Source organism: Equus przewalskii, chromosome 4 (genome assembly GCF_037783145.1).
Source record: "Equus przewalskii isolate Varuska chromosome 4, EquPr2, whole genome shotgun sequence".
In the NCBI taxonomy this organism is placed as follows: Eukaryota; Metazoa; Chordata; class Mammalia; order Perissodactyla; family Equidae; genus Equus; species Equus przewalskii.
This window is the reverse complement of record NC_091834.1, coordinates 66,826,904-66,851,419: the sequence shown is the minus strand read 5'-3', so window position 1 is coordinate 66,851,419 and position 24,516 is coordinate 66,826,904. Positions and strand designations below refer to the sequence as shown.

General features: G+C 40.9%; 1 protein-coding gene and 1 long non-coding RNA gene across 24 annotated transcripts in view; one reads left to right on the top strand and one right to left on the bottom strand.

Moving 5' to 3' along the window:
* Positions 1-24,516, top strand: part of ELMO1 (engulfment and cell motility 1) — a 523,658-nt gene that overhangs the window by 99,346 nt on the left and 399,796 nt on the right. For 16 of the 23 annotated variants that reach the window (XM_008536086.2, XM_070616266.1, XM_070616275.1 and 13 more), the window contains 2 exons: positions 14,069-14,109; positions 15,088-15,160. In XM_008536086.2, the coding sequence (XP_008534308.1) occupies positions 14,069-14,109; positions 15,088-15,160 (114 nt within the window). Of the gene's footprint in view, positions 1-14,068; positions 14,164-15,087; positions 15,161-24,516 lie in introns of all 23 variants that reach the window. The other 7 variants (XM_070616284.1, XM_070616285.1, XM_070616282.1 and 4 more) reach the window with 1 other exon arrangement.
* On the bottom strand, positions 842-22,954 carry LOC139082878 (uncharacterized). The gene is made up of 3 exons (XR_011539216.1): positions 22,875-22,954; positions 2,683-2,757; positions 842-990 (listed from the first exon to the last, which is right to left on the bottom strand). It is a non-coding gene; the product is annotated as an uncharacterized lncRNA (long non-coding RNA).

The following is a 24,516-nucleotide window of genomic DNA, read 5'->3' as shown; positions in this document are numbered from 1 at the left end:
GGATTTCTCAACCTCAGCACTATTGACATTTTGCACTGGATAATTCTTAGTCGCGGGGGCTGTCCTGTGCATTGTCGGATTTTAGTAGTGTCCTGGCCTTTACCCACTAGATTCCAGTAGCATTCCCTCCCCCAGTTGTGACAACCAAAATGTTTCCTGACGTTGCCAAATGTCCCCTGGGCAATGGACAAGTTTCCCCTGTAGAGAATGGACTAAATCAGTGGCTCCCGAGCTTGGTTCTGCATCAGAATCACTCATGAAACATATTGAATATACAGAGAGGATTATTAGTAGATGTGGTTTGAGGCCCAGGGATTACTGTTTTTATCAAGCTCTGTGGTGATGCTGATGCTCTTGGACCCAGATTTGGAAATCATTGGTGTGAGACCCTTTAAATTTCTGACTCCATCTGCTGACAAGACCTCTGGCTCCCACAGTAAATTTCAGTGAGTGCCTCAATGCCTCCATCAGTAAAATGGTCCTAAGACTTCTTCACCTCTGCTTACTTCACAGAGTACAAACTTACTTAAGTACAAGCTTAAGAGCTCCTTTTGTTCCACTTAAGAAAGGTGTGATAAAGCCTGTGTGATGTTGCACTATTGCTTTTTGTGCTGTTGTAACATGTTAGAATAATATTGGGACCAGAATAGTCATCCCTCATCTGATTTTTGCAACTGTTGGATTTGGTATTGTAACAGCTATTTCTTCAACCTCCTTTAATATAAAGTGACTGTGTACTTCTCTTTCTGGTTTTAGCTCTCTTTCCATTGTGGTAGAGTCTATATAACCTCCTAAAATATTAGAGTTTGCCATGCTTTGGAAAAGAAAGACAGCAAACATATTTCTTCCCTCAAACAAAAGCCAGTTTAATTGAGCAAGAATGAACTCTAGCGTTCTGCTTTTCCTTCAGAAAATGAGCTGCAGATTTTTCTTTGCTTTCTAGGCAGATGGCCGTAGTATTCTCTTCCATTCTACTTCCTTTCCCCAACTCTGTCATGAAAGGCAGATTGGGCAACTCAGGACAGAGACTTTCATTAACTCTGTTTTCTTGAGAGTTGGTGACTAAGACATCTCACATTTCTAGAACCTTTTGTGCATGTCACATTTTGTACTTCGTTTTCCTGTTAGGTCAACTGGCAAGTTGTGGTGGGATATATAAATATGTAGGTTTCAGTAATAAGAAGGACTCTGGGTTCCCACAAAAAGATATCTTGTTCTAGAGAAAGACAGCTTGTACCTTATCTCTGGGTTATATTGATCTGTGCAGTGTGCCCAGAACTCTGAGGAAATGAGAGCAGCCTTAAGGAAATCAAATATATGCTTTTCAATTTCTTTTTTCTAGATTTCCATTAAATGTAATTATAAGTCCTCTACGTCAATGGCACCATCATCATTCTTGACAACCTCCCCCTCATCTCCCACAGCCCCTCAAATAGCAAGTCCTGTAGAGTTTGCCTCCCAGATAGTTCTTGATTCTCTTCACCTTATCTCCATCCTCACTGCCACTGCTCCAGCTTACCTCCACCAGGTGATTTCAGTAGCATCACAGCTGGCCTCCTCACCACTACTCTTACCTCCTCTCCAGGGCATTCTCCCTGGCTTAGCATTCTTGAGTGGCTCTCCCATTGCACTTAGAATAAAATCCAGACTTCCTTGCTGTGGTTACTAATGTTCTGCTATCCCCAGCCCTTGCCTACATCACCAGCCTTGCTTGGGGTCATTGTGGCTTCCCTCCAGTCCCTCTATCTGGGTTCTCATAATAAGTGACTTTTTTTCCTTTTGTGAATGCACACTCCTCAGAACCTTTACAGGTGTGATTTTCTCTTAACTGGAAATTACCTCCCACATTTCTCTATCTAACTTCTGTTCGTTCTCCATCGCAGATAAAATGTAAGCTCCTTAGAGAGGGTCTTTTTTGACTTCTCGACGAGATGAAGGTCCTTGTTATATGCACTTGTGACATCCTATATGGCTCCACTTACTTGTGTGATGTTCTGCAAAGGCCAAGTATGTTCCTAATGCCTAGCATTGGACCTGGTATGTGGCAAACTCATAATGAATGTTGAGCAAAGGAAATAGGTGATGTTTGTACTTTTTCTAATGATGCAGACAATTAAATGTAATTATGAAAGGGAGAGCCCTGCTGAGAGGAGCATCCCTTCCCTTGCTCCCACCATGCATTCCAAATATATCATTACATTTTATCAATTGACCTTAGGAAGAACTGTTTTTGTCCTTCTGTCAAAGCCATCCACAGTCAAAACACAACCAAGTGCCTTTGAGATAAGCTAGATCAATTTTCAAAATGATTATAGATGGATCATTATTCTGGACAAGTTTATGGCCATCTTTTTGGGTTTATCAGCCTCATGATCATAAGGTGCTCCTAATTTCTGGCTGTCATTTCTTTCTTGACCTCTTGACCCCTATAAACAACTACCTATCTTCCTATTACCTTGCCCATCTAGATGTCCCTTGCACTTCAAACTCAATATGTTCGAAACACTCCTCATTGTTCCTTCCACCCCCAGCCTGAACAGTTTTGCTTCTCTTTGTGTTTTCCTTTTCTTGGTGACAGATGTGAACATACACCTAGTTTGCTGAAGCTGAAACTATGTGTCTTCCTAGACTCTTGTCTCTCCCTCAGGTTTTCTATCCAATCAGTTACCTCAGAAAACTTACCTGCACCTGGTCCCTGTTTATCACATCTGCTGCTGCTCTAGCTGGCCTTATTGCGTCTGGTCAGTGTGAAGGAACCTAGAGAGCAAGGGAGGACTTAAAACTGTGTGTCAGATATCCTGAAAGGGAGAACTTGAAAAGAGAGAGACTAATATCTACACAAACAGGGGATTGTGAACACAAAGTAGTTGGATATAAATTGAGAACAGATGGATATAAGAAAGAACCGACTTGAAAGCTTAGAAATGAAAAATATACATATAGTAAGTAAAATGTAAAACAAAAAACTACAACAGAAAAGCAAAACCAATAAGACACACAGACAAAGTAACTCTAGAGGGGATTTGGCTAAAGACAGAATCGGTAACTGGGAGGATGAAAATGAGGAATTCCTCAAGAACACAGCCCAAAAGATAAAGGAATGAAAAATACAAGTGTGAAGTTGTATTGAATGGATACGTTAAGAGGTCCCAACCTATGTCTAATGGGCAATCCTGCTAATAAAGAATGGAATGAATGGTGGAGAGGCAGTATTTGAGGAGATCCTGGCTAATATCTTACCTCTCTGGAATTAAAGAGAAATTCCACAGTAGGAGAGAACAAGACCTCTGGATTTGTCTGGTTGGATGAGTAGAGACTCTGCCATGATGAGCCATATAGACTTAATATTCAGTCTAAGATATATGAGAAAAGAGAAGATTTCTAAGCAGGGGAGTGACATGATATGATTTGTACTTTTAGAAGGTCACAGTTTGAGAATTGTTTTGTGAGAGATAAAATGAAGTAATAGAGATTAGTTAGACATCTCTTGCAGTAGCCCAGGCAAGAAGTGATCATGCTGTGGCCTAGGATAGTGACAGGGGAGGAAGAAGTGAGACATATGTCTCATCAAGACATCTGAGAAGATTAAATTGACAGGAAATCAAGTATTGATCATATGTAGTTGGGTAAGGGAGAGTGAAACATTAAAGATGATTCCAAGATTTCTTGTATGAACAACTGGGCAAATGGTGGTGGGCTACCAAGATGGAAAACACTAGTGAAGGAGTACTCAGGTAGACTCAGGTTCTTCATGGAAACCTTAGAAATGGGTATAGGAAAATAAGGCAAGTATCTATATGGTTGGACTTCCTTTCAGCTTTCCTTTGAATTTTGATACACTGACCAATCTCCCCACCTAACTGTTCTCTTGGCCTCCAGTGTAATCACTATCATTAGAAAATGCATGCTTGATTATGCCATTTTTCTGCTTAAAACTCATGATGAGTTGAAATTGTCAAGAGTTTTCTGTAGGACTGAGACTTTTTTTGCTTCTAGTAGCCTCTCTCTCTCATCCATGCGTATGATGTTGGCAACTCCTCCATATGCAACATGAACATCCATTTAGCCATGCTGCTGTGTTTATTATACCTTCAACCAAAAGTGCCCTAAGTGATCCAAATAGCATCTATTTTTAATTGCTTCTGTTTACCCACAGACAGAATAAAGAAGAAGGTTTAGAGGTTCACTTCTGTGGCTGACTTAGCAGGACTGAAGAACAAACAGCAATATGAAGGATAGGGGAGATAGAATATTCATTGCAAGCTTATTTTCTGTCAGACTAGAAAAGATGAGTAAAAGTTGAAAGTTGGGAAAGAGTTTTGGGGTATGATTTGAGTTTGAAGTTATGGGAGGATACACGTTCAAGTTAAAATGTCCCAAGACAGAAGGTGAACTACAGAAAAGTCAGGGCTGGAATAATTGATTTGACCATCAAAAGTAAGAAGGGAGCTCAAGCAGATAGAGTTCTTCCACTGGGTATCAAAAGTTTCAGTGCTAACTTAGGATTTCATCATAATTTATGTGGATAATGCAAGAGGCAGGATCATCTACTATTCTCATGTTAGTGCTAAAACATGGTGCCTTAAACACATTTATCAAGAACTCACTATGTGCCAGGAACCAAGATACCCGGAATTCCAGAGCCTTTCCCCTCAGATGTTAGCTCTGAGTACTTGGGCTTTGCTGTTCATTATTGCCAGGACTCCAGATTTAGGATGGAGTTAAAGAGCAAGGGCTCTGAAATTATACAAGTCTGAATTCAAATTCTGCCTGTGTCCCATATACCATGAGGCTTTGAGCAAGCTACTTAACATCTCAAGATCCTCATACAGTTTTCTCACTTGTAAAATAGACTTAGTAATATCATCTGTTAGGGGACGTATTGGAGTCATTCAGTAAATAGTAGCTATTAATATTATTGTCATTATCAGAAGGGCTGGCCAAGTGATGATAGATAATGAAAGTCTGCATGAATGATACTTCAAAGATAGGGGAGTTTTGGAAAGTGCGTGAGGTTGTGGCCATTGTTTAATATTCCAGACTCTTCCAGAAGAGCCAGTTTTACTACTCTTGAAGACTGTGTTTCAGCCTTAGGTTGCCATCATCACATTCATGGGATGTATATTTGAGACTTGGAAGCCCACGTCCCTCCACTACTTGTTGACAGATGTCTTGGCACATCCATTTCCACTCAAGAAGAAAGGGTGTGGCATTAGTGCACGTACTCACAAATAAGTAAACCAACTATGTGGTGAAGAGAGACAAAAAGTAAAAGGGGTTAAAAAAGTTAAATTAAAAAAGGCAACTCACTTCATAATACTGCCTTTGCCACCAGTTCCTCTCAGTAGTCTTTTGACTGCTGTCTTATATTCAATCTCAGTTTCTTTGCAGTTGATAAATCTTCATAATCTGCTGTTTAAATTGAACCTGAACCCTGCTTTGCCTTCAGAGCTTATCTGGCTTTCTTATATCTACAATGCCCTATCCATCAAAGTTGACAGTCATTTCTTTTTATCCTACTGAGCCTGTCTGACTTTTTATTTTTAAACCATGTGCATAAATACAGTTAACCTTCCACACATGAACTTGACCTAAATAAGTAGACTATTTCATATGTGTGAAGAGAGGCAGTGCATAAGACTGAATTGATTCACAGCGTGAATCACTCATTTCCACATAAAAGAGGACACTTGATTGCAAGGGTGTGGTGGAGTAAAGTAAGGGTGTGCCAGCCAGTCTAGAGTCCTCTGGGAGTACTTTTTGGAAAAGACTGATATTCAGGAAGGTTGAGAGGGATATAGGAACTAGGAAATTGGTTATTGTTGCTGCCCAAGATATTGAAATTTTGGGAGAAAATTTTGTTCCTTATATTTATAGCAACATTGATACTGGGACAGTGTAAAACAGTCAGGGACTAGGAGGGAGAATCACAAGAGAAAATTGATATGAGTAGTGCTTTATTTTTGCATTGCTCATCTCCATATTTTTGTCATTTTCTAAAATTGCAGTTTCCTCTCCAATTGACGTATGAGTAGTTTCTACTGAGTAGAAGTTTCTACTGAGTAGAAGTATATCAGAATACCTCAAAGAGACGGGTGTTTCTACTTGTCTTTAAACCCACTAATACCTGAGTGCTAATTATTTATGTCTTTGCTCATTTACATAGTCTAGTAATTTTTATGACAGAAAGATTGCACTTTATCATGCTAAAATCTAATATTTAATTAGTTTCATGAATCTTGAAACAAAGCATTTTTAGTACACCATTTTTGAAATGAATCATCATTTGTCAAGGAAAGAGTGGCATGGCCTGTCATCTTTCAATTTTTAAAATTAATGTCATACACGGTTTTACTACTTTGAAGATGTAGTTGTGAGTCCCTCTGTCACTGCTGACAATTACTGGAATCTTCTGTCAGTGATTTACATTGGAACTGTTGCCAAATCCTTGCTTTCCAAGACCCTGCTAAATTTGCCTCAGGAAAGTGTGATTTTGTCATTATCTTTCCATTATTTAGACTTTTATTTGGAAAACAGAGTAGGCGAACACAGCTCTCGGGACGCATCCGATTCCTCCATATGAAAGGTAGATGGCTCCGAAGCATGGAGAGTCATCACAGGGCTCATTGGAGGAAGAATAAAGCTGTTCTAAAATGACTAGTGTCATTGACACAATGTCAGAAGGCACCTCCTGGAGCTAGCTGGGTTACCGTACATGAAAGTTTCTGAAAGTCGTAAGTAGGCTGAGTCGTAGGCAACAGGCGTATCCCTTGTCAGAGGTGGCCTGACATTTGGACATTTTCTTTCTGGGCCAACATTACTCGCAACTGCTGTGCAGAATATGTTCAGTGAATTTCTAGCTATAAAAGCAAAGTCAAATCCCAAGTGCTGTGCTGTACCGCCTCAAAGTGTCAGAAGAAAGCATGTGTCACATTCTTTTAAAACTGGAGAAAGGCTTTTTAATAGTCTAGGACCCAAGTTTTTGTGGAAAATAGTTTTTCAATTAAAGGGCTGTAAGATGCATGGTGGTGCTTGGGGATTGCTTCTGTCTTGCTCTTGCTGTGTTCCATCTTTAGCTCCTGCCTCAGCTTCAGTGGCAGTTGGAAAGGGACCAGAAGAAAGGGAAAAAAGCTAAAAGTCTGAAAAAAGATGTGTTCTTAATCAAACAGTAGTCATTTCATGCCTTGTGGGGGCCCAGTAGCCACTAACTTGGGAGGTGACAGAGGTGTCTCAGAGGTGGTCTCTGTCTCCAAAGCAAGTGAAATCTAGGTGGCAAAAGAAATGAAAATGAGCCAAAGAATGAAGCACAGGATGAGATGAGTGCCAAAGATGGCACTGAGGGCTGGAGTCACTCAAGGAGGGAAGAGGAATTGGATATCCATTCATTTATATATTTAATTTTTTTAACTAATTTTTTTTTGTTCTTGCTGAGGAAGATTTTCCCTCAGCTAACGTCCATTGCCAGTCTTCCTCTTTTTTTCCTTTTTTATGTGAGCTGCCACCACAGCATGGCCACTAACTTACAAGTGGTGTAGGTCCGCACCCAGGAACTGAACCTGGGCCACCAAAGCTGAGTGTGCCAAACTTTACCACTAGGTCACTGGGGCTGGCCCTTAACTAACTTTTAAATAAAGTACCTGCAAAGTGTCTAAATGGGATATAATAAATGAAGGAACCTATTCATAGGCAACATTTATCCAATGCCTTATTATGTACCAGGTGCTATTTCAAGGGTTTTACATATGTCATCTCAATTAATCTTCACAACACTACAGTGTGTGAGATACTGCTTTTATTGTTTCAGAAGAGAAAACGGAAGCATTGAGAGGAGGAGTAATAAGCCTAAGGTTATACAACCAGGAACTGCAGAAGTCAGGGTTCAATCCCAGGAAGTCATTTTCTAAAGTTGTTCAAGAGCTCACGGTCCAGGGAAGATGTGTAGTTAATAACAATTCGGCATTCTCAATGCTTTTCTGGTGTCCATTCACTAAATGGCATCTCATAAGCATTTTTTTCCCTTGTTGCTAAAAACATCTGAAATGAAGAAGCTTTCAATAAAGCTGACTTTCTTTTCTGGTGCTGCCCATTTTAGGATAGACATGGCCCTGAGAAGTGGATGTTGGAGGCAGGAACTGCTGTCCGCCATCCATAGTTACTAACAGGCATGTGGCCACATCGGTGGGCGGCCGGCAGCCTCCATAGGCCAGTGTCAAGGCAGAAATATGGGCAATAGACTTGAGAGCTCCAAGGTGAGCATTTGGGCTGCATAAAGTCCCCAAGCCAGGTGCCTTCACCAACAGACAGGAACAGGTGGTTGAATAGGAACTGCGCTCCTCAGAGGCATGTCAGGGAGGGGGCAGTGATGAGCGAGGACAGCTGGGCTGTCTCCAGGGAAGGCGCCTCAAGGTGGGCTGGACTCTGCCACCTCCTAAATAAACAACTGGGGACTCCCAAGCATGTTTCTTGTTCAGGTTCTCTGATGCCTTAAAGGAACCATGTGCTTTGGATGGGACAGTCGTTGTTTTTTTAAGAGAGAAAAGCGAGGCAAGAGGAGGATCTGTTTTAGTAAGGAAGAAGATGAAGTGTTAAGCTTGAGGGGGTGGCAGGACGTCCACGTGGATCTGCACACTGGGTTATTGGAAATGCAGGACTGGACCTTAGAAGACGGTCAGAGTGGGAGGCATGGATTCAGGAATTCGTGATACTGACATGTCATTAAAGCCAAGGAAGAGAGTCGAGAAAGGAAAGCAAAGGACCAACACCCACTTTAAGGAATAGAGAGAGAAGAGAACACTGCCAGAGACGTCTATTCAAAGGGAATTGCTGGAGAACTTGGCGGTTCTCCGGGATCTAGCTGATTTTATGAAAAGTAGATAAATCATTTTGTATAGGAAATTTGCTTTCTGGACTTAACTGTCTTTGGTAAATTAAGTTAAACAAAAGAATTCTCTTGGAGAATAAGATTTAAAATGAAAAGGAAAGAGTAAATCCCTCAAAACAACAAAAAAAGCAACTCCTTGAATGTAATTGTTGACACATGGTACTTTGCCAATCAAATTCATATGGAAATGCATACTTCCTTTGACAAATAAAAGTATTTCTGCCAACATTAAATTTTCCCAGAATAATATAAAGTGAAGAAATACTTTCATATGCTGCAAGATGACTTCACTGTTTCTAAAAGCAATGGGGAAAAGAGTATGGTCTGGGGGCCATCGTGCACATAATCCTTGATCCCCTGCATGTAGAAATCTGGAAACTATTTAACCCTCCAGTTATCCTTAAAAACCTTCCTGCTCTTCTCATCGCAGCTCACTGCTGGGTCCGAGAACGTAGTTTTGACCTTCAAAACAAAAAGCTTAAGGAATTTAGTACAATTGTTTATGCGCTATGAAAATACACTCAGGAGTTAAAAAATTTCTGCCTCTACATTCAGATATATTAAAATAAAGTATAGAATTTTGTTTTTAGTTCTTTTAGGGTTTATAGAGTTACAGGGAGAAGAATCAGTTTTCATCCATTTTGAACAAATTTTCTTTTCTCCTGGGCTTTTCTCTCAATGAATTGAAAGGCGAATCATTCAGCGGGTCTACAGAAATCTATCAAAGTATTGCCCTTGTCACCCTACTCCAAGTGTTAGAGAACTGGGCAGGTAGACAGAAACATCTTATCTAACCTGGGCAAATGTTAACTAAAGCATAGGCAGGGCCAGCATTTAGCTTGGAATTTAAGTCAGGCAAGGAACTTACGTCAAGCTGAGGGCTTTATCTAGGAAGTGAGAAAAGTCATGATCCCAGACTAGTGTTTTCTGCTTGGGCTCTCTTGTTCAGTCCCTGTTTGTGAGAGTAGTTCTGCTCACCTGTGTGGCCTTGGTAACAAATGGTGGCAGTGATTTGATTGCTATCTGTTTTATCATCTGTTGAATTACACTCTTTGTCAGCTGGCTCGCTCAGTGCTCTTCCAAGCCATGAGTCACATAACTCCTTTGAGAGTAGTCTGTATGGGGAATAGTGGCAGCCTTCACATCTAACAGCTTATAGCCAGCAGCTGCTTACAGCCACCCAGCAGCGGTTTACATGGTAGGAAATGGGGCTTGTGCTGATTAATCCAGGCTACCCTTCAAAATAGTTTGCTTTATAGTCAAGCCTTTTTTTGTTTGTTAAAGCAAAGTTAGTCAATGTGTGGATTTTCCATTTAACAGAAACGTATTGAATCTCCTCTTAGATCCTATTTGTACCAATACACTGTGATAACTACTACTGAGGAGTGGAGAAGGTTACAAAGATGAATTAAGATGCTTTGTTCTCCAGGGATAAGAAGATAAGAGATATACAAAGTCCTTAAGAGTGATTCATTTAATGTGCTGAGTATGGAGAGGGAGTGAGTTCTGTCTGTCTGGGGAGATCTGGGACATCTGCTTAGAGGAGGTGGCTTTGACATGGATATTAATGGTAGGTAAGAGTTCATGGTTAGAGCTGGTAGAAAGAAGGAAAGGAAGGTTTCAAGAAATGGCAAAAGGTGAAAATATAGAGGTGGGATTTGTTTTGTGAATTACCAAATAATCCAGAAGCATGGTAGCATGTACAGCATTAGTAGAAAGTTCGATTGCTTGAGATTGTGGAAGGCCTTGGATGACAAGCTAAGGGATTTATACTATATAGATGGTGGTCATTGGAGATCTCTGGAGGATACTGGAGCAAAAGAGTGACATGAGCAGAGTTTGTGGGAAAGTCTAATTTTATCTAATTATAGTTAATGTGGAGATTGGAGAGGAAGAAACTAGAGATGTGGAGACTTATTTGCAAGGATCTGGTGATGGGATCCTGCTTTAACAAAGGTGGTAGTAAGGTCTGGAAAGGATAAAGAGGAGAGATGTTGTGGAGGAAGTAATGATAAGACTCAGTGTCTTATAAATGTGTATATCACAGAAAAGGGTACATAAAAGCAGAAAGCAAGGGTAATTTCTTTAGAAATATACATAGAAGAACTGCCAAAAGTAGGCAAGTCAAGTGTAGGAATTAATGGAAGATAGGAAGTTGAGTTTAATATACCAGTGGAGCATTTGGTTGAAAATTTGTGGCGAGCAGTTACTAATGATGAGCTCGTACTCAGGAAAGGTGCTGGGGCTGGGAAGTAGAATTAAGGGTGATGGGATTGGGGGAAGGTTCATCCCATAGCAGGAGTTGGAATGAGGAGTGTCAGGATTTTAGAAGAATGGGTAGGAGATGAGAAGTCATGATGTGAAGGTCACAGAGGAAAATGCTACATAACCTTGTAATGAATGAGACCTAGAAAGTGAAAGAATAAAGGTTATTGATGCCCTTGGGCAGTAGTGGGGTCATAAACAAGAAAGAGAAGTCATGGTGAGGTTGGGGGAGCTTTGGGGTGTGTGCTTTTGTTGGGGTAGATTGATGGGTAGGGAATGGTGAGAGGGATGTTTTTTTGCTTATATATTTAATAAAATGCCTGAAGGAGAGGATAAATGCTATATCTAATGAACTCTCAGAGATTTGCAGAAGAGTGTTTGGGACCAGAACTATAGACTTAGGGCAGTTGAAGTGAATGAGGAACTGACCAATTAAGTGAAAGCAGAAGAGATAAGAATAGAAATGTAGAGTTAGGAAGCTAGAGGTAAAAGAGAAACAATGAAGGATCTCTTGGATTTTATGAAGGGTTATTGGTTATAACTGTAGGAGAATGAAGGAAATTTCATAGAAGCTCTAGAAAGAGGATTTCAAAAAGAAGATGATAGTAACAGTGTCAAATAAGGTGGATGGATGAAGGAAGATGAGAACTGTGAAAGGTCATTGGAATTAGGTTTGGGTGGTAGGGGCGAACGTTTCATTGGAAGAGATAGAAGAATGGAGGGGACAGGTGTAGGAGGTGGACTGTGGGACAAGTCTTGTCCTTACATAACATTGATTTTAATTGTTGAGGCTACATTATGGGTGCACTATGTTCGGTTAACTGTGACTCCTTTTCCTCTGTGGTATAGAGTTTTTCTTTAATCTTTCTCTATGAAATCTCTAAACTTTGTTTCTCTGTGGTCTTTATTCCTTTCATATATCCAACTTCAAAATGTTCTAGATACAATAGTACTCCATAGACCTCTGTCTTTTCAAATTTGATTCTCAATCTATGAACCTGAGTTAAAAATCCAAGAAATTCCGCTAGGATACCTCAATAAGAAGTCTAATTCGGCGAGCTGTTGTTTTAGATGGCTTCTCCTACCTCACTAGCAATACTTTCTTGGCCTGATCTGTTGTTTCAATGTAATTTAAGGCTGAAATCCAGTCCTTTTATTTATATTTCAGTTTTGAGGGTGCAAGTAGAAAGATTAGAGGTTTAGGAGACTGATAGTTCTTCATGAAATACTGATAGCCTAGAGAGGTCTCTGGCAGCTGGAAGTGCAAAATCCTCATCTTGTGGGAAACATTTTGTTCCCAAAGTTCCTTTGTCATTTGGTTGTGAGAAGACATTTGCCCCTCAACTCATAGCTAAAGCCATAAACAAGGGACAAGTTCTTGCAAAGGCCTAGGACTTGCGTAACATGTAACTAGAACCCAATCTCCATTTCTAATCTTGTGCTGGAGGAGACCAACTGAGGCGGTCAGGGATACTCCACCGTCCACTCCTCAACAAGTCTGGGTCCCCCTTCTCCCCACTGCACTTATAGTTGTAGGCAGACATTCTTTTGAGCACCTGGTGGTGGACTGTCATAGAGGCTCCAGGGGGAGGGAGTTCATTGGAAGAACACTGAGGACCTGGTTGGAGCTTTTAGTAGGGGCTAGAGGCCCTTAGAAAGGACTATAAACAGTGTTCAGCGTTCACCAAGAGCATAGACATAGTAGCATCATGTCCAAGGGCAAGGATGCAAGGAGGAAATGGAGCTCTTCTGGTGACATGAGACGGTAAGGAAACTGGAGCCCTAACCCTTTTTTGAGTCTTTTGCCCTTCGTATTAATTGTTGTTTAATTTAATTTAATTGTTATAACAGCCCTGAGATGTGGGTAGGCCCTATGTCCATTTTACAGATAAACTAGTTGAGGTTCAGCAAATTTAAGCAATTGTTAAGTCACGCTGCAGACAAATTGACAGAGCTAGAATTTGAACTGGTTCTGCTTGATTCAGAATTCCTTTCTCCATACCACATTGCCCTTCAGAGGAACAGGGGTAGAACTTGTTTATGTAGATGGCTTTTTTATGGTTGTATCTGAGAATCCAGGACCATGTGTTATATTTCTTTGATTTCACTTTCCCATTTGTTTCTCGTCTGTGATTTGTTCTTTTGGTTGACACACTACCACTCACCCCGGGAGACAGACAGGGTCTGTTTGCATCCAAAGCAGAAAGAATTTTGACATCTCTGGGCAAGTTCCGCGTGTGTCTCTTCACTGCATTCCTTCTATCTGGAGGCAGGCAGAGCACAGCTGTGGCTGTTAGGCCTAGCACACAGCTGTAGTCAGTCGCCAGTTGACACCAGGGCACATGGTGTCATAGTCCCATTACTTGAGTGTGTCTAGCTTAATCTGCTGTGTGACTGGCATTTGTCAGGGCCACGGTTGGGGAAGTATTCTGTGCACTTTGCAGGAACAATTTCGCAATCTCTCATTTTCTCTTTGCCACGTGTTCTCACAAAAATATCACAAATCCAGGCTTGTTTGCATAAAATGAAACTGCTGGTTGCCTGATTCATGCATGTACTACTCCTGAGGAATTCTTATCATTTGACCTTGCAGGCTCTCATTGTCTATGAGATCTTTGAACAAAGCTGTGTTTTCACCCTGATTTTAATGTGGCTAAGTTAAATATGTGTATATTTTGTTAAACTAATAATGTTAAGTATAGAAAAGAGGACCACGAGGGTAATAAATCATTAATATGTTTGGTGGCAATGGCTGGTAGATTATTACCCTGAGAAAAACAACAGACTCAATGACAACAACTAAGAATAGAAAATGTAAATTCTGCTTGGTTAGATATCTTTTACTAAGCTGCTGCTGCTTCTTTTTTTTAAATGATGAAATGAAACTAACAGAAAGTATTTCCTTTTTTTGCTATTTTGCAGAAAAAACCACTGTCTGCAATAATAAAGGAAGTCTGTGATGGGTAAGTGTTACTCGGGATTCATCCAGTCCACAGAGGCCAAGACAATTTTCCTTTGTGAGTGGAAAGTGTTATTCGTAAGTCACTACTTGACCTGCTCAAAGACAGCAAATTTACTATGTAAGATTTACATGCCTTTTTCCACCAAAAAGTGACTGTTGTTCCTCAAAGAGTAGAAACTGTGAAATGGCTGGTATGTGCACACTGGGGTTGGTTTTATTTATTTTGAAAAGGTGTGGTTCCTTCATCCTCCTCAGCGGGGAGCAGTCTAAAGTTCCTGAGGTTAAATGCACACTTCATCTGGTATAAACTGAGAGGACCACTCAGGTCCCCATGGAAGATACAATAATTTAAAAGACAAGTCAGCGGGTGGTTGTGCTGCCCCGTGGAACTTCACAGTGATGTGGCTTTGCTTCTCTTCTCTTTGGTTGTTCCAACAACGCAAAGGAAAAGCATATATGGAGGCTGCATGAGGGTTTTTTGCTTTTAAAGCAGAACTGTAAATAGAATATTACCTGAATTTATTTAAGACCTGGGATAATTAATTGGAATGTTCCAATATGCAGCAAGCATATTGAGTGGGGATTGGAAAATACAGAGACAATTGAAATGTAACAATTATCAGAAATTTAAATTGCATTCATTTCCTTTGTTTTCCTCTCTCTGCTCCACTCCTTCAAAATAGGAAGGAATGTAACTTTATCTTTAAATACCCCCCTCACCCCCACAGCCATGAAGATGAAATGCTTAAAGGTGAGCGGTAGGCTTGGAATAAGACCTAGATGGTCCACGTATGAATTGGTCTCAAGGTGATGAAAGGTGGGCCAATGTCATTTTGTTTTAGGGACTGCATTATGGGGTATGTTGGGTACTGGCCCAATTCCAATCATAGGATGTTTAATTCGTCTAACTCTATCAACCTATAGAAAGAGAAAATGACCACTTTTGTTTTTCTGATCACTTTATGCTTCCCTTTTTAAGGTGGTCGCTTGCCAACCATGAATGCTTTGCACTGCAGCACGCTGACAGTTCAAACTTCTATATTACGGAAAAGGTAGGTCAACCCCATTATTCAATTTGGGACACTTATATTTCAGAAAGTTAAAGCATAACTGATGTTTCCTCTGTTCAGGACAACATGCTGGTGTAAATTTGGTGACTCTACCATCCATGAAAATAGAGTCTGCCAAGCCAACAGCAGCTACTTTAATATGAACAAGGCAATATTTAGCCCATTCAAGAGTGAAGACCAAATATATTTCTGCATCCTGTTTTAGCAACTGTGTTTGCCTTCTAACAGCGAATATACTAATTATCTCTCTATCTCATTGTTTGGTTAAAGCGTTTATTTGATACTTAATGACTTAATCTAGCTCTCCTTTCTCAGACTTTTTTTTTTTTTTCAGAACAACCTCTAAGCCCTGCTTAAAGTAATTGAAACAATGACAAGAAACCTTTTCAAAGGTGGCATTGGGCAGGCACTCAGTGTTCTATGGCTCCTGGGAGCCCTGCTTTCTTCTTGAATGATTTTTATTCTTTAGTGAGTTTGGAGGAGAAGGAAGAAATTGTGAAGACTATAGTGGCTCTGGCAGCAAGTAAAATTAATGTCTTAGAGATCTCTGATAGAGGAAGGGAAAACTAACATTTACTGAGTACCTACTGTGTGCCAGAAACTGGGCCAGGAAGGCACATCTGTTTGTTGATTTCTTCCTCAAGATTAACCTGTGATGTAAACAGTATTGGCTTTGGGTAACAGATGAGAAACTGAATCATAAAAGTCAGATGGCTTGGCTACTATCTCAGGGGTAGTAAACGATGGAATCAAGAATTGAGTCCGGGTCTTTGTTTTTCTATCACTTTTCCTTTTGGAAATTTCTGGAAGAGTTTAGCATTCTGCTCAGTTGCAGGGAGAGTTCACTGAAATGCATAGGAGCCTGTATTGTTCTCATGGAACTTATAACTTTGTGGGGTTGGCAGGGAGGGAAGGGAGAGCCTTGTGAACAGTTTCCATCACAACAAGGTGGTCAGTGCTGGACAGAAGTGAATACAAAGTGCTCTGGGAGGAGGGAGAATTGGGTAACCTTGGGCTCCAGGCTTTGTTCGTCCCAATCAGCAGTCTCTAGAGTGACCGTAAGTTTCCTGTGAACCAAGTGGTGGTGGAATGTGGAGGCAGTAACAAGGGTCCAGTTCCCACTGTGACTGCTCATTCTGCTCTGAGGAGTGTGCGGCAGCATTCAGTCCAGACTGGAGGGAGGATAGCCCAAGGCCTGGAAATGCTTCTCAGAAATTGCTTTGTTCTTCCCATATGGACAGTGGAATTTTCATAACTGAACGTGTTTTCCTCTTTACACTGATTGTCAGAAACCTGAGAGTTAACAAGTGGTCTGGATTTCCTGGCCTGTGTTGTGTTTATTAATTTTACTAGTTCCTTTGATTCATTTCACCAGCATTTAGTTTCCTGTCTTTATTTTCCCCTTGCTTCATGTTCATAATATTTTTCATTAATTTTATACTGCATTTGTGTAATCTGCATGCTCTTCTTTGTGAGAGAAAGAGGATCTAAATAAATAAAAGTTAAGTGTTACCAGTTAAATGTTTTCTGTTGATATCCTTAAACAGAAGACTGTCCTTTAAAGGTAACTAAAATATTGTGACTTTTGGAGTATTATTGGAAAAGGTCGATGATTTTCTACTATTTGGGGTATAATGCGGGAAGGTGTGAAAATAATAAGTGATAAAATTATAAGACAATACAAATTATAATAGGGTTTTTCAAACATCAACAATTAGTGGGGAGTGAAATCAATTTAATTGGTTGCAGCAGCATTAAAAATTGAAATATAGTGGATAGAATAGATCAAAGTACATCACCTATGTTGTTTGTGAAATATTTGTGTCATACACAAACATATATAATACATGTATATTGTGCTGGTTTTTCACCCTGGGTTGTGGTCCAAAAGCCACTGAGTCACAAATAGCCCTGCCTTTGAGTAATCAGTATTGGCTTGTGTCCCCTGGTGACTGTTGTGTCTTCTGTCATCATTTTCAGGAACCCTCAGTTCTGGGCAATTACCAAGCACAGGATTCTCAGACTAGACAATGTAAGCATGCCTTGCAGGGAGAAGCTTTTAAAAATGTAGATTTTCGATCCCAATCCCAGAGACTCAGAATGAGAGGCCTTGGCTGTGGCATGGGATTTTGCATTTTAAGAACCCTCCAGGCAGTTCCATTGCAGGATAGCCAGGGACCACTTGGGAGAGCACTGCTCTGGGACCACTTTTCAGGAGACACAGGACCCGTGTGTACTGGGCACTGTGCACTGGGAAGAGAATTTTGCACCAAGTTTGACTTAAGAGTGTGTTTGTGTGAGGCTGATTCTTGGAACAATTTAAAAGTTCATATAATGTTTATGCTTTTGTTCTAATCAAAATTAATTTATACTCAGAAAATTCAAACTCCTCAGAACAGTGGGAAAATTATTATTTTATTGGGCATCATAGTAATTTTCTGGGAAATGTTGTTTTGCCTGAGGACAGGTTGATTTCAAAAGGGACTGCCACCTAAGTCTGTCATCTGGTCTGTCTCTCTTCAGTGGGCAGGAAGAGTATTATTCTTTTATTAAGAGTCTAGGGAATGAGAAGACCTGTCTTCCCAATCATAGCCCTTTGTTTGTAAATAAAATGTCATTGCTCTTCCTCCTGCAGCTGGTACTGGGCACAGCTGCGTGTACATGTGACACAGAACTCCACAAGCACAGTATAGGAGAGGGCCCTCGAATCCTCGGTCTGCAGGGGCGGACCTGGGCTGCCTTGAGTCTGCTGTTAGGACCATCTAGTTCCTTACAAATAGTCCTAAGTAGAGCAAATAGAGCCCATTTCCATTTTTTATAGTAACGTATTTAGCATCATCTTGGTTACTTCCAGCCCAGTGAGTTGTTAGGTAATATTTGCATTACCATGGTAACCGGTGACTCATTTTTGAAACTTGTACGTGTTCATAGTTGTTGATTTTCCCTTGAATATCAAGTGGCCTCCCTCCCTCTGCCAGAGATAAAATATCACCTGTAATTTTAAAGAAGAAAAATTCTCCAACCCTGGCCTGACAAGTAACACATTTTGTGACTGATGGACGGATGCTCTCCTAAGAGATTCTGGTGCTGGTTCTATTCCAAGAGCCTCAGAAAGACCCCTCTCTACTTTTCTCATGTTATCCAAGCCCATTTTTCTGAAATAGTGGTCATTTGCTTATTGGGCCGTTAACTTCGGTTTTTTGGTGCAGTGGGAAAAAAATGTCATGATGTTAAGCAGCATTCAGCAGAGGTATAGCATGCAAATCCTTAAAGGAAGTTAAGATTTGGCCACTCACAAGTTCAAATTCTGCCCCAGAAAGTTTTATGTTTCAGGGTGATGGCCCAGAGAGAAAGAGAACAAGAGAACAAAAAATGAAAAATGATTGGGTATTTTTTTCTCTTTTTTTGAGCTTCATTATGGTATAATCGACATATAAAGTTGTAAGATATTTAAAGTGTACATCATGGTGATTTGATATATGTATACACTGTGAAAGGATTCCCACTATCTAGTTAATTAACATGTCCGTCAACACGCATATTTATCCTTTCTTTTTTGTTGTTGTTTTCTTATTTTTTTAATTGAGGTAACATTAGTTTATAACATATAAATTACAGGCGTACATCTTATATTTTGATTTCTGTGTAGACTACATCAGGTTCATCGTCCATCATCGTACACATATGTCCTGTCACCCCTCTTGCCCTCTAGCCTCCCCCATTCCCCTCTAGTAACCACCAATCTGATATCTTTTCTTTTCTTTTTTCTTTTTTGGTGAGAACATTTGAGTTCTACTCTCTTAGCAAACTACAATTATACAGTATAGTGTTATTGACTGTGCTCACTATGTTTAACATTAGATCCTTAGAACTTCTTCATCTTATAGCTGAAAATTTGTACTCTTTTACCAACTCTCCTTATTTCCTCCACCTCCCTAGCCCCTGGTAACCACTTTTCTGCTCTTTTTCTGTGAGTTTGACTTTTTTTTCCTAAAGATTCCATATATAAGTGACACCACGCAGTATTTGTCTTTCTCTGTCTGGCTTATGTCACTTAGCATAATGCCCTCAAGGTCCATCCATATTGTTGCAAATGGCAAGATTTTCTTCTTTCTCATGGGTGAATAGTATTCCATTGTATATATATACCACATCTTCTTTACTGATTCATTTGTTGTTAGACAGTTTCTGTATCTTGGCTACTGTGAATAATGCTGTGAACATGAGAGAGCAGTTATCTCTTTGATATTCTGTTTTCATTTCCTTTTGACATATACCCAGAAGTAGGATGGCTGGATCATATGGTTGTTTTATTTTTGACTTTTTGAGGAACCTCCATACTGTTTTCCATGGTGGCCGCACCAATTTACGTTCCCACCAACAGTGCACAAGGGTTCTCTTTTTTCCACATCCTTGCCAACACTTATCTCTCTCCTTCTTTTTTCGATGATACCCATTCTAACAGATGTGAAGTGATAGCTTATTGTGATTTTGATTTGCATTTCCCTCATGATTAGTGATGTTGAACATCTTTTCGTGTACCTATTGGCCATTTGTATGTCTTCTTTGGGAAAATGTCTATTCAGATCCTCTGTCCCTTTTTAGATTGTTCATCATTTTGTTTTTGAGTTATGTGGGTTGTTTGTATATTTTGCATGTTAACCCCTTATCCGATAAATGATTTACAAATATTTTCTCCTGTTCCATAGGTTGCCTTTTTATTTTTTGATAATTTCCTTTGCTATGCACAAGCTTTTTAGTTTGATGTAGGCTCACTTATTTATTTTTGTGAATTGTCTGTTTACTTTAAGTATTCCAATGGAGTTTGTCTTTCGAAAATGAATTACAGAGAGAATGCCAAGCATTTTAGTTAATTACCCTCATTCCAGTCTGATGATGCAGGTATTATTATGTCCATTTTACAGTGAGGAAAGTGAGACTGACAGAGGTTATGCAACAACTTGTTTAGGTCACACTGATGGGCAGTGGTCAAGCCAAGGCTAGGACCTAGGTGAGTCTTCCTCCAAACCTTTCTATGTCACCTTCTAGAAACCCGCTGTCCCCACTGCCTGGGCCCCAGTTTCTTTATGGCTTCCTTTCTTTGCTGACACCAGGCCGATGATCCTGATGGTAATTGCCTCAAGAAAATAAATGTAAGAAGTTATGGCCTGTGAGTGTTGGTTACTAGCTTCAGTCTGTGTCTTCCTTATTACTTAAGAGGATAACCTGGAGGAAGTTGTACCAGTTAATCTTTCACTCACTAGGGATTAGCAAAGTATGTTTTCATTTGCCTTTCATATGGATTGTATAAATGTATAAGGTAGTATTATTGCACTAATAGCATTCTTTTTAGGCAAACAGGAAAATTGCCTTTTCATTCTTAACCCAAAGCATGCGAAAAGGTAGGTTCCCAGAAAGCAGGGGCCTGGTGAAGGATGCTAGTGGGAGATCATGTACTTGTGGACAGTTTGTTTCGTGATTTCAGAATGGTGGTTGATTCCCCACTGCTAAGACCTACTTCACAAGGTATGAAGTACAGTGATATACCTTGGCAGTATCTTATCTCGCTAAATTCTTATTTTATAGTGATAGAGATAACTGTGCCTCATCCAGGCCCTCCCTGCAAAGCTAGCCCCAGGAACCTTTGGGAAGGAAGAGGAGTCATGTAAGGGGGACTCTTTTTATGTCATTCCCACTTCCTAGAGGCTCTGGGTTCTCAGACAGGCCTTGAACTTCCCAGAACCACTGGGCAGACAGGGATTGTGTGCCCTGAGACTTACATGTCCCACTCGGTCAGTAGACTACTCGATTATTGTGCGGAATTCACTTCTGCTAGCACGACTTGAGCACTGGGCTCCACAAAGGGCTTAGTGAGATGAATACGTTCCATTCTCTGCATTGATGGATCTCAAGTTTAGTGGGGGAGAAAGCCTGGAAGTGGGCACAGGTTTTGAGGAAGAAGAGGAAGGAACCGCGCAATTATAGAGGAGAAGAGGAGTCCAATAGGGTCCTGGAGCAGGTTTACTATGTCTGAAGTGAATTTTGAGAGACTAATGGGAAATGGCTTCATTCAAAGACAGAACTCTTCTTGTGAGTTTCAGACCCCCTGGCAGGCCAGCTGGGGAGTTGGTGGGTGGTAACAACTGCCCTGAACATATGTCTGTTGATTGGTATGTGGCAAGTGCTCGGCTGAGCACTTCTCACGGGCTATTTGTTTTATTTGAATCTTCACAGTAAGCCTGTGAGCCTGGTTTTATTGTTACATGCTCCATTTTACAGAGGGCACAACTGAGGCTCAGGGGTATAAGGAACAGAGCTGGGCTCGGACCCAGGAATTCTGACTCCAGACCAGTGTCCTGCTATCTCAGGCTGTGCTGTGGGACAGGCAGGAATTTCGGCAATTCTCGTCATGTTGTACCACATGTGGGAGACACACCAGGTCGTGGAGCTGGAGGTGGAAATCGATTTTCCCATCCTCTTCTTTTACCTCCCTGGTTTCCTCTACTGACAGGCCTCATTCTACCACCTCTCTGTCCTCCAAAAAGTATTCCACTCTATACACTTCCTCAACCCAATAACCTCATTTGATCAGCATTGCTGAACCAAGTAATTTACCTTAGTAATTAGCCTTAGAAATTCCCCAAAGGGACACGCATCACCAGCAGAGCTTTCCCTTTTGGAACAAGGCTAGTGAGTCCAAAGGAACTGGTTCCAACCCTGTGGGGGAGGGTCAGCTTTGTACAGAGACAGTGAATGGGGCTTCTCAGCTGGATCAGCTAACACAAGGGTCCGTGTCTCTGTTGGGTGCTAAACAGAATGAGAACGGGTGTCGTGTGGCTGATTCAAGAACACAGTTATGGGAAAAACTCAAATTTGTACATGTGCCTTGGGTAATTTTCATTTCAAATGTGCCTTTTTAGTGTGATGGACACAGTCTATCTAATAAAAGAGATCAGGGACGTTTGTGTCAACTGTATCTACCTCTGTTTTGTGTTGATGTCCTTAAGCATGAGACATCTCTGGTCAACTTGGTTCATCTTTTAAGAGTGGCAAAATATTGTGGGGTTCGGGTATTATTGGGAAAAGATTGGGGAATTTTCTTCTATTTTGAGTATAATGTCAAAAGTATAACATTATCTTTTAAATGATAAAATTATAGGACAATAGAGGTAATAGTAGGGTTTTTCAATGTAGGTCATCACTTAGTGGGTATTAAATCAGTTTAGGAGGTTGGAAGAGCATTAAAGATGAACTATAATAGAGTAGAAAAAGATCAGAGTATGTCACGTGGTGTTTTGTGGAATATTTGTTTCATGTACTTTCATATATAATATATGTGTAGTCTTAGTTTTTACCCTGGCTTGGGGTCAAAAATGTTTGAAAGTCACTGAAAATCACTACAAGGGGAGATTAACTACGGAGAATAAATACAAGTGCTGTATGTTAAGCATTTTAAGGAAGCCTCACGTTTGGAGTATGTTCTTCTTCAAGAAAGTAAAACACACACACACACATACACATACCTGCTACACACGCACACATACTACCACCAAACAAAATACAAAGCAAACTGAGCATGTCTTTTCTTGGGGATCTGCCCCACCACTGGCCCCTAGGAGGGGCAGTTGTATGCCTGGTGCCACGTGTCCCTTTCCTATTGCCTCCACAGCTGTGGGTCCAGGAGTTGACACCTTACCCTAGCTGGGCCCCCATGCATTCTCTCCTGGGAATCTGAGATTGAGAGGTGAGTTACTTGATGGTGTTTGCTACAATGGGAAGGTCATCTGGATGGTATGATGTCATAAAGCTGATACTGTGTCACGGCAGATAAAACCTTCTGCAAGCTGAGTGCGGAGCTTGGTAGGCAGAGCCGTAAGTACCCAGAGAAAACCCATCTGCAGAAGGGACTGAGACTTGAGAGAAGTGGAGGTGAAGGCCCATGAGGGTGTCAGAGGAGGGGATGAGTGAGAAACTTTCCAATCTGATTTCCCTTTCTGCTTTCTGTTTCCTGTCTTTGCGTCCCTGTGAGAAGGATCTGCTGTGGCTCTTCAGTCCTGCCCCTTTACTTAAGCCACTTTATGCTGATCTTAGCTGCTCTTGATCAAAGAGCTTTCACTGGGTCAGGCATTTTAATTTGTGCAAACCTGAGCCCAGGAACGTTGTAAATTTCCTAACCCAGCCACAAAGCTTATGCAACTTTCCCTTTTCTGCTGCCTATAGTAAAAGATTCCAGATTTATTCAACAGAAACCATCGTTGCTGCCTCAGCAAGCTATACCTCAGCCACGTATGACCAGCAGACTTGGGCCAGTGCCTCCAGGACTGGCTCTCAGCAGGCAGGAATGGGCAAAGAAAAATGGTCCTGCTTTTCACCTTGCCCTGCCTTTTCTGCTCTTCTGGGGTTCCTGGCTCCAAGCATTTTTCTTGTTCTGCCCCTTCGCCCTTTCCCTTGCATCTCTCACCAGCTTCTATCTGCTGACACCTTTGTTAAAGACTGTGAATTCATATGTGCCTTGCTACTGAATTCTTTCTTTTTCAGCTTGCAATGCAACCTGACTTCTGTTATAAAGGCTCCTTGCCTTATTGGCTGCTTGTGTGCTTTTCACCAGCCTTTGGAAAACAGTGGACTCTCCTACACAGACTGCTTGTCCTGGATCTGCCAGCGTGTAATCCAGGGCTGTCAGAAAGAAACATGCCTGGAGGAAAAAGCTATGCATTCATGTACTCAGTTAAAGAAACTTGTATTGACTTCCCGTATGTGCCAGGCCCTGTGCTCAGCTCGAGATAGTTCCAACCTTCAGGATTCTCCAAGTCCAGAAGCAGAGAAAGACAAATAAATATTTACCCCAAATTAGCCAATTACAACTGTAAGTGCCACAAAGGACAAATGTGAGTGTCTAGACCTAATTTAGCCTGGAGCAGGTGACATTCAAGTAGAGATCTAAGAAGAAATGTGAAGGGGGAGGCCCTTAAAATGGGCAAGTTGTGGCTGGAGAGTTTTGCATAAGCCCCAATGCTCAAGGCCTCATAAGGCCCTATTAAGGCCTTTCATCTTTATCCTAAGAGCATCAGGAAGCCTTCAGAGGGTTTAAAGCTGGACCTGACCACAAATGATTGGACTATAGACTCTCCTGTGATTAGTCTGAATGCACCATATCAGAAGTGGTCAACCTACACTAGAAATTATCAGACAAGAGTTCACTGTGGGGAGGGAAAGAATGCAAGGGTATTTTGAAATATTCGTAGAGACTGACATCAGATGCTGGGTAGCAGTTTTGATTCTGAGGAGAAAATGGGACTAGATAAGAATCTTCTTGAAATGTCTGCCTTCAAAAAGCT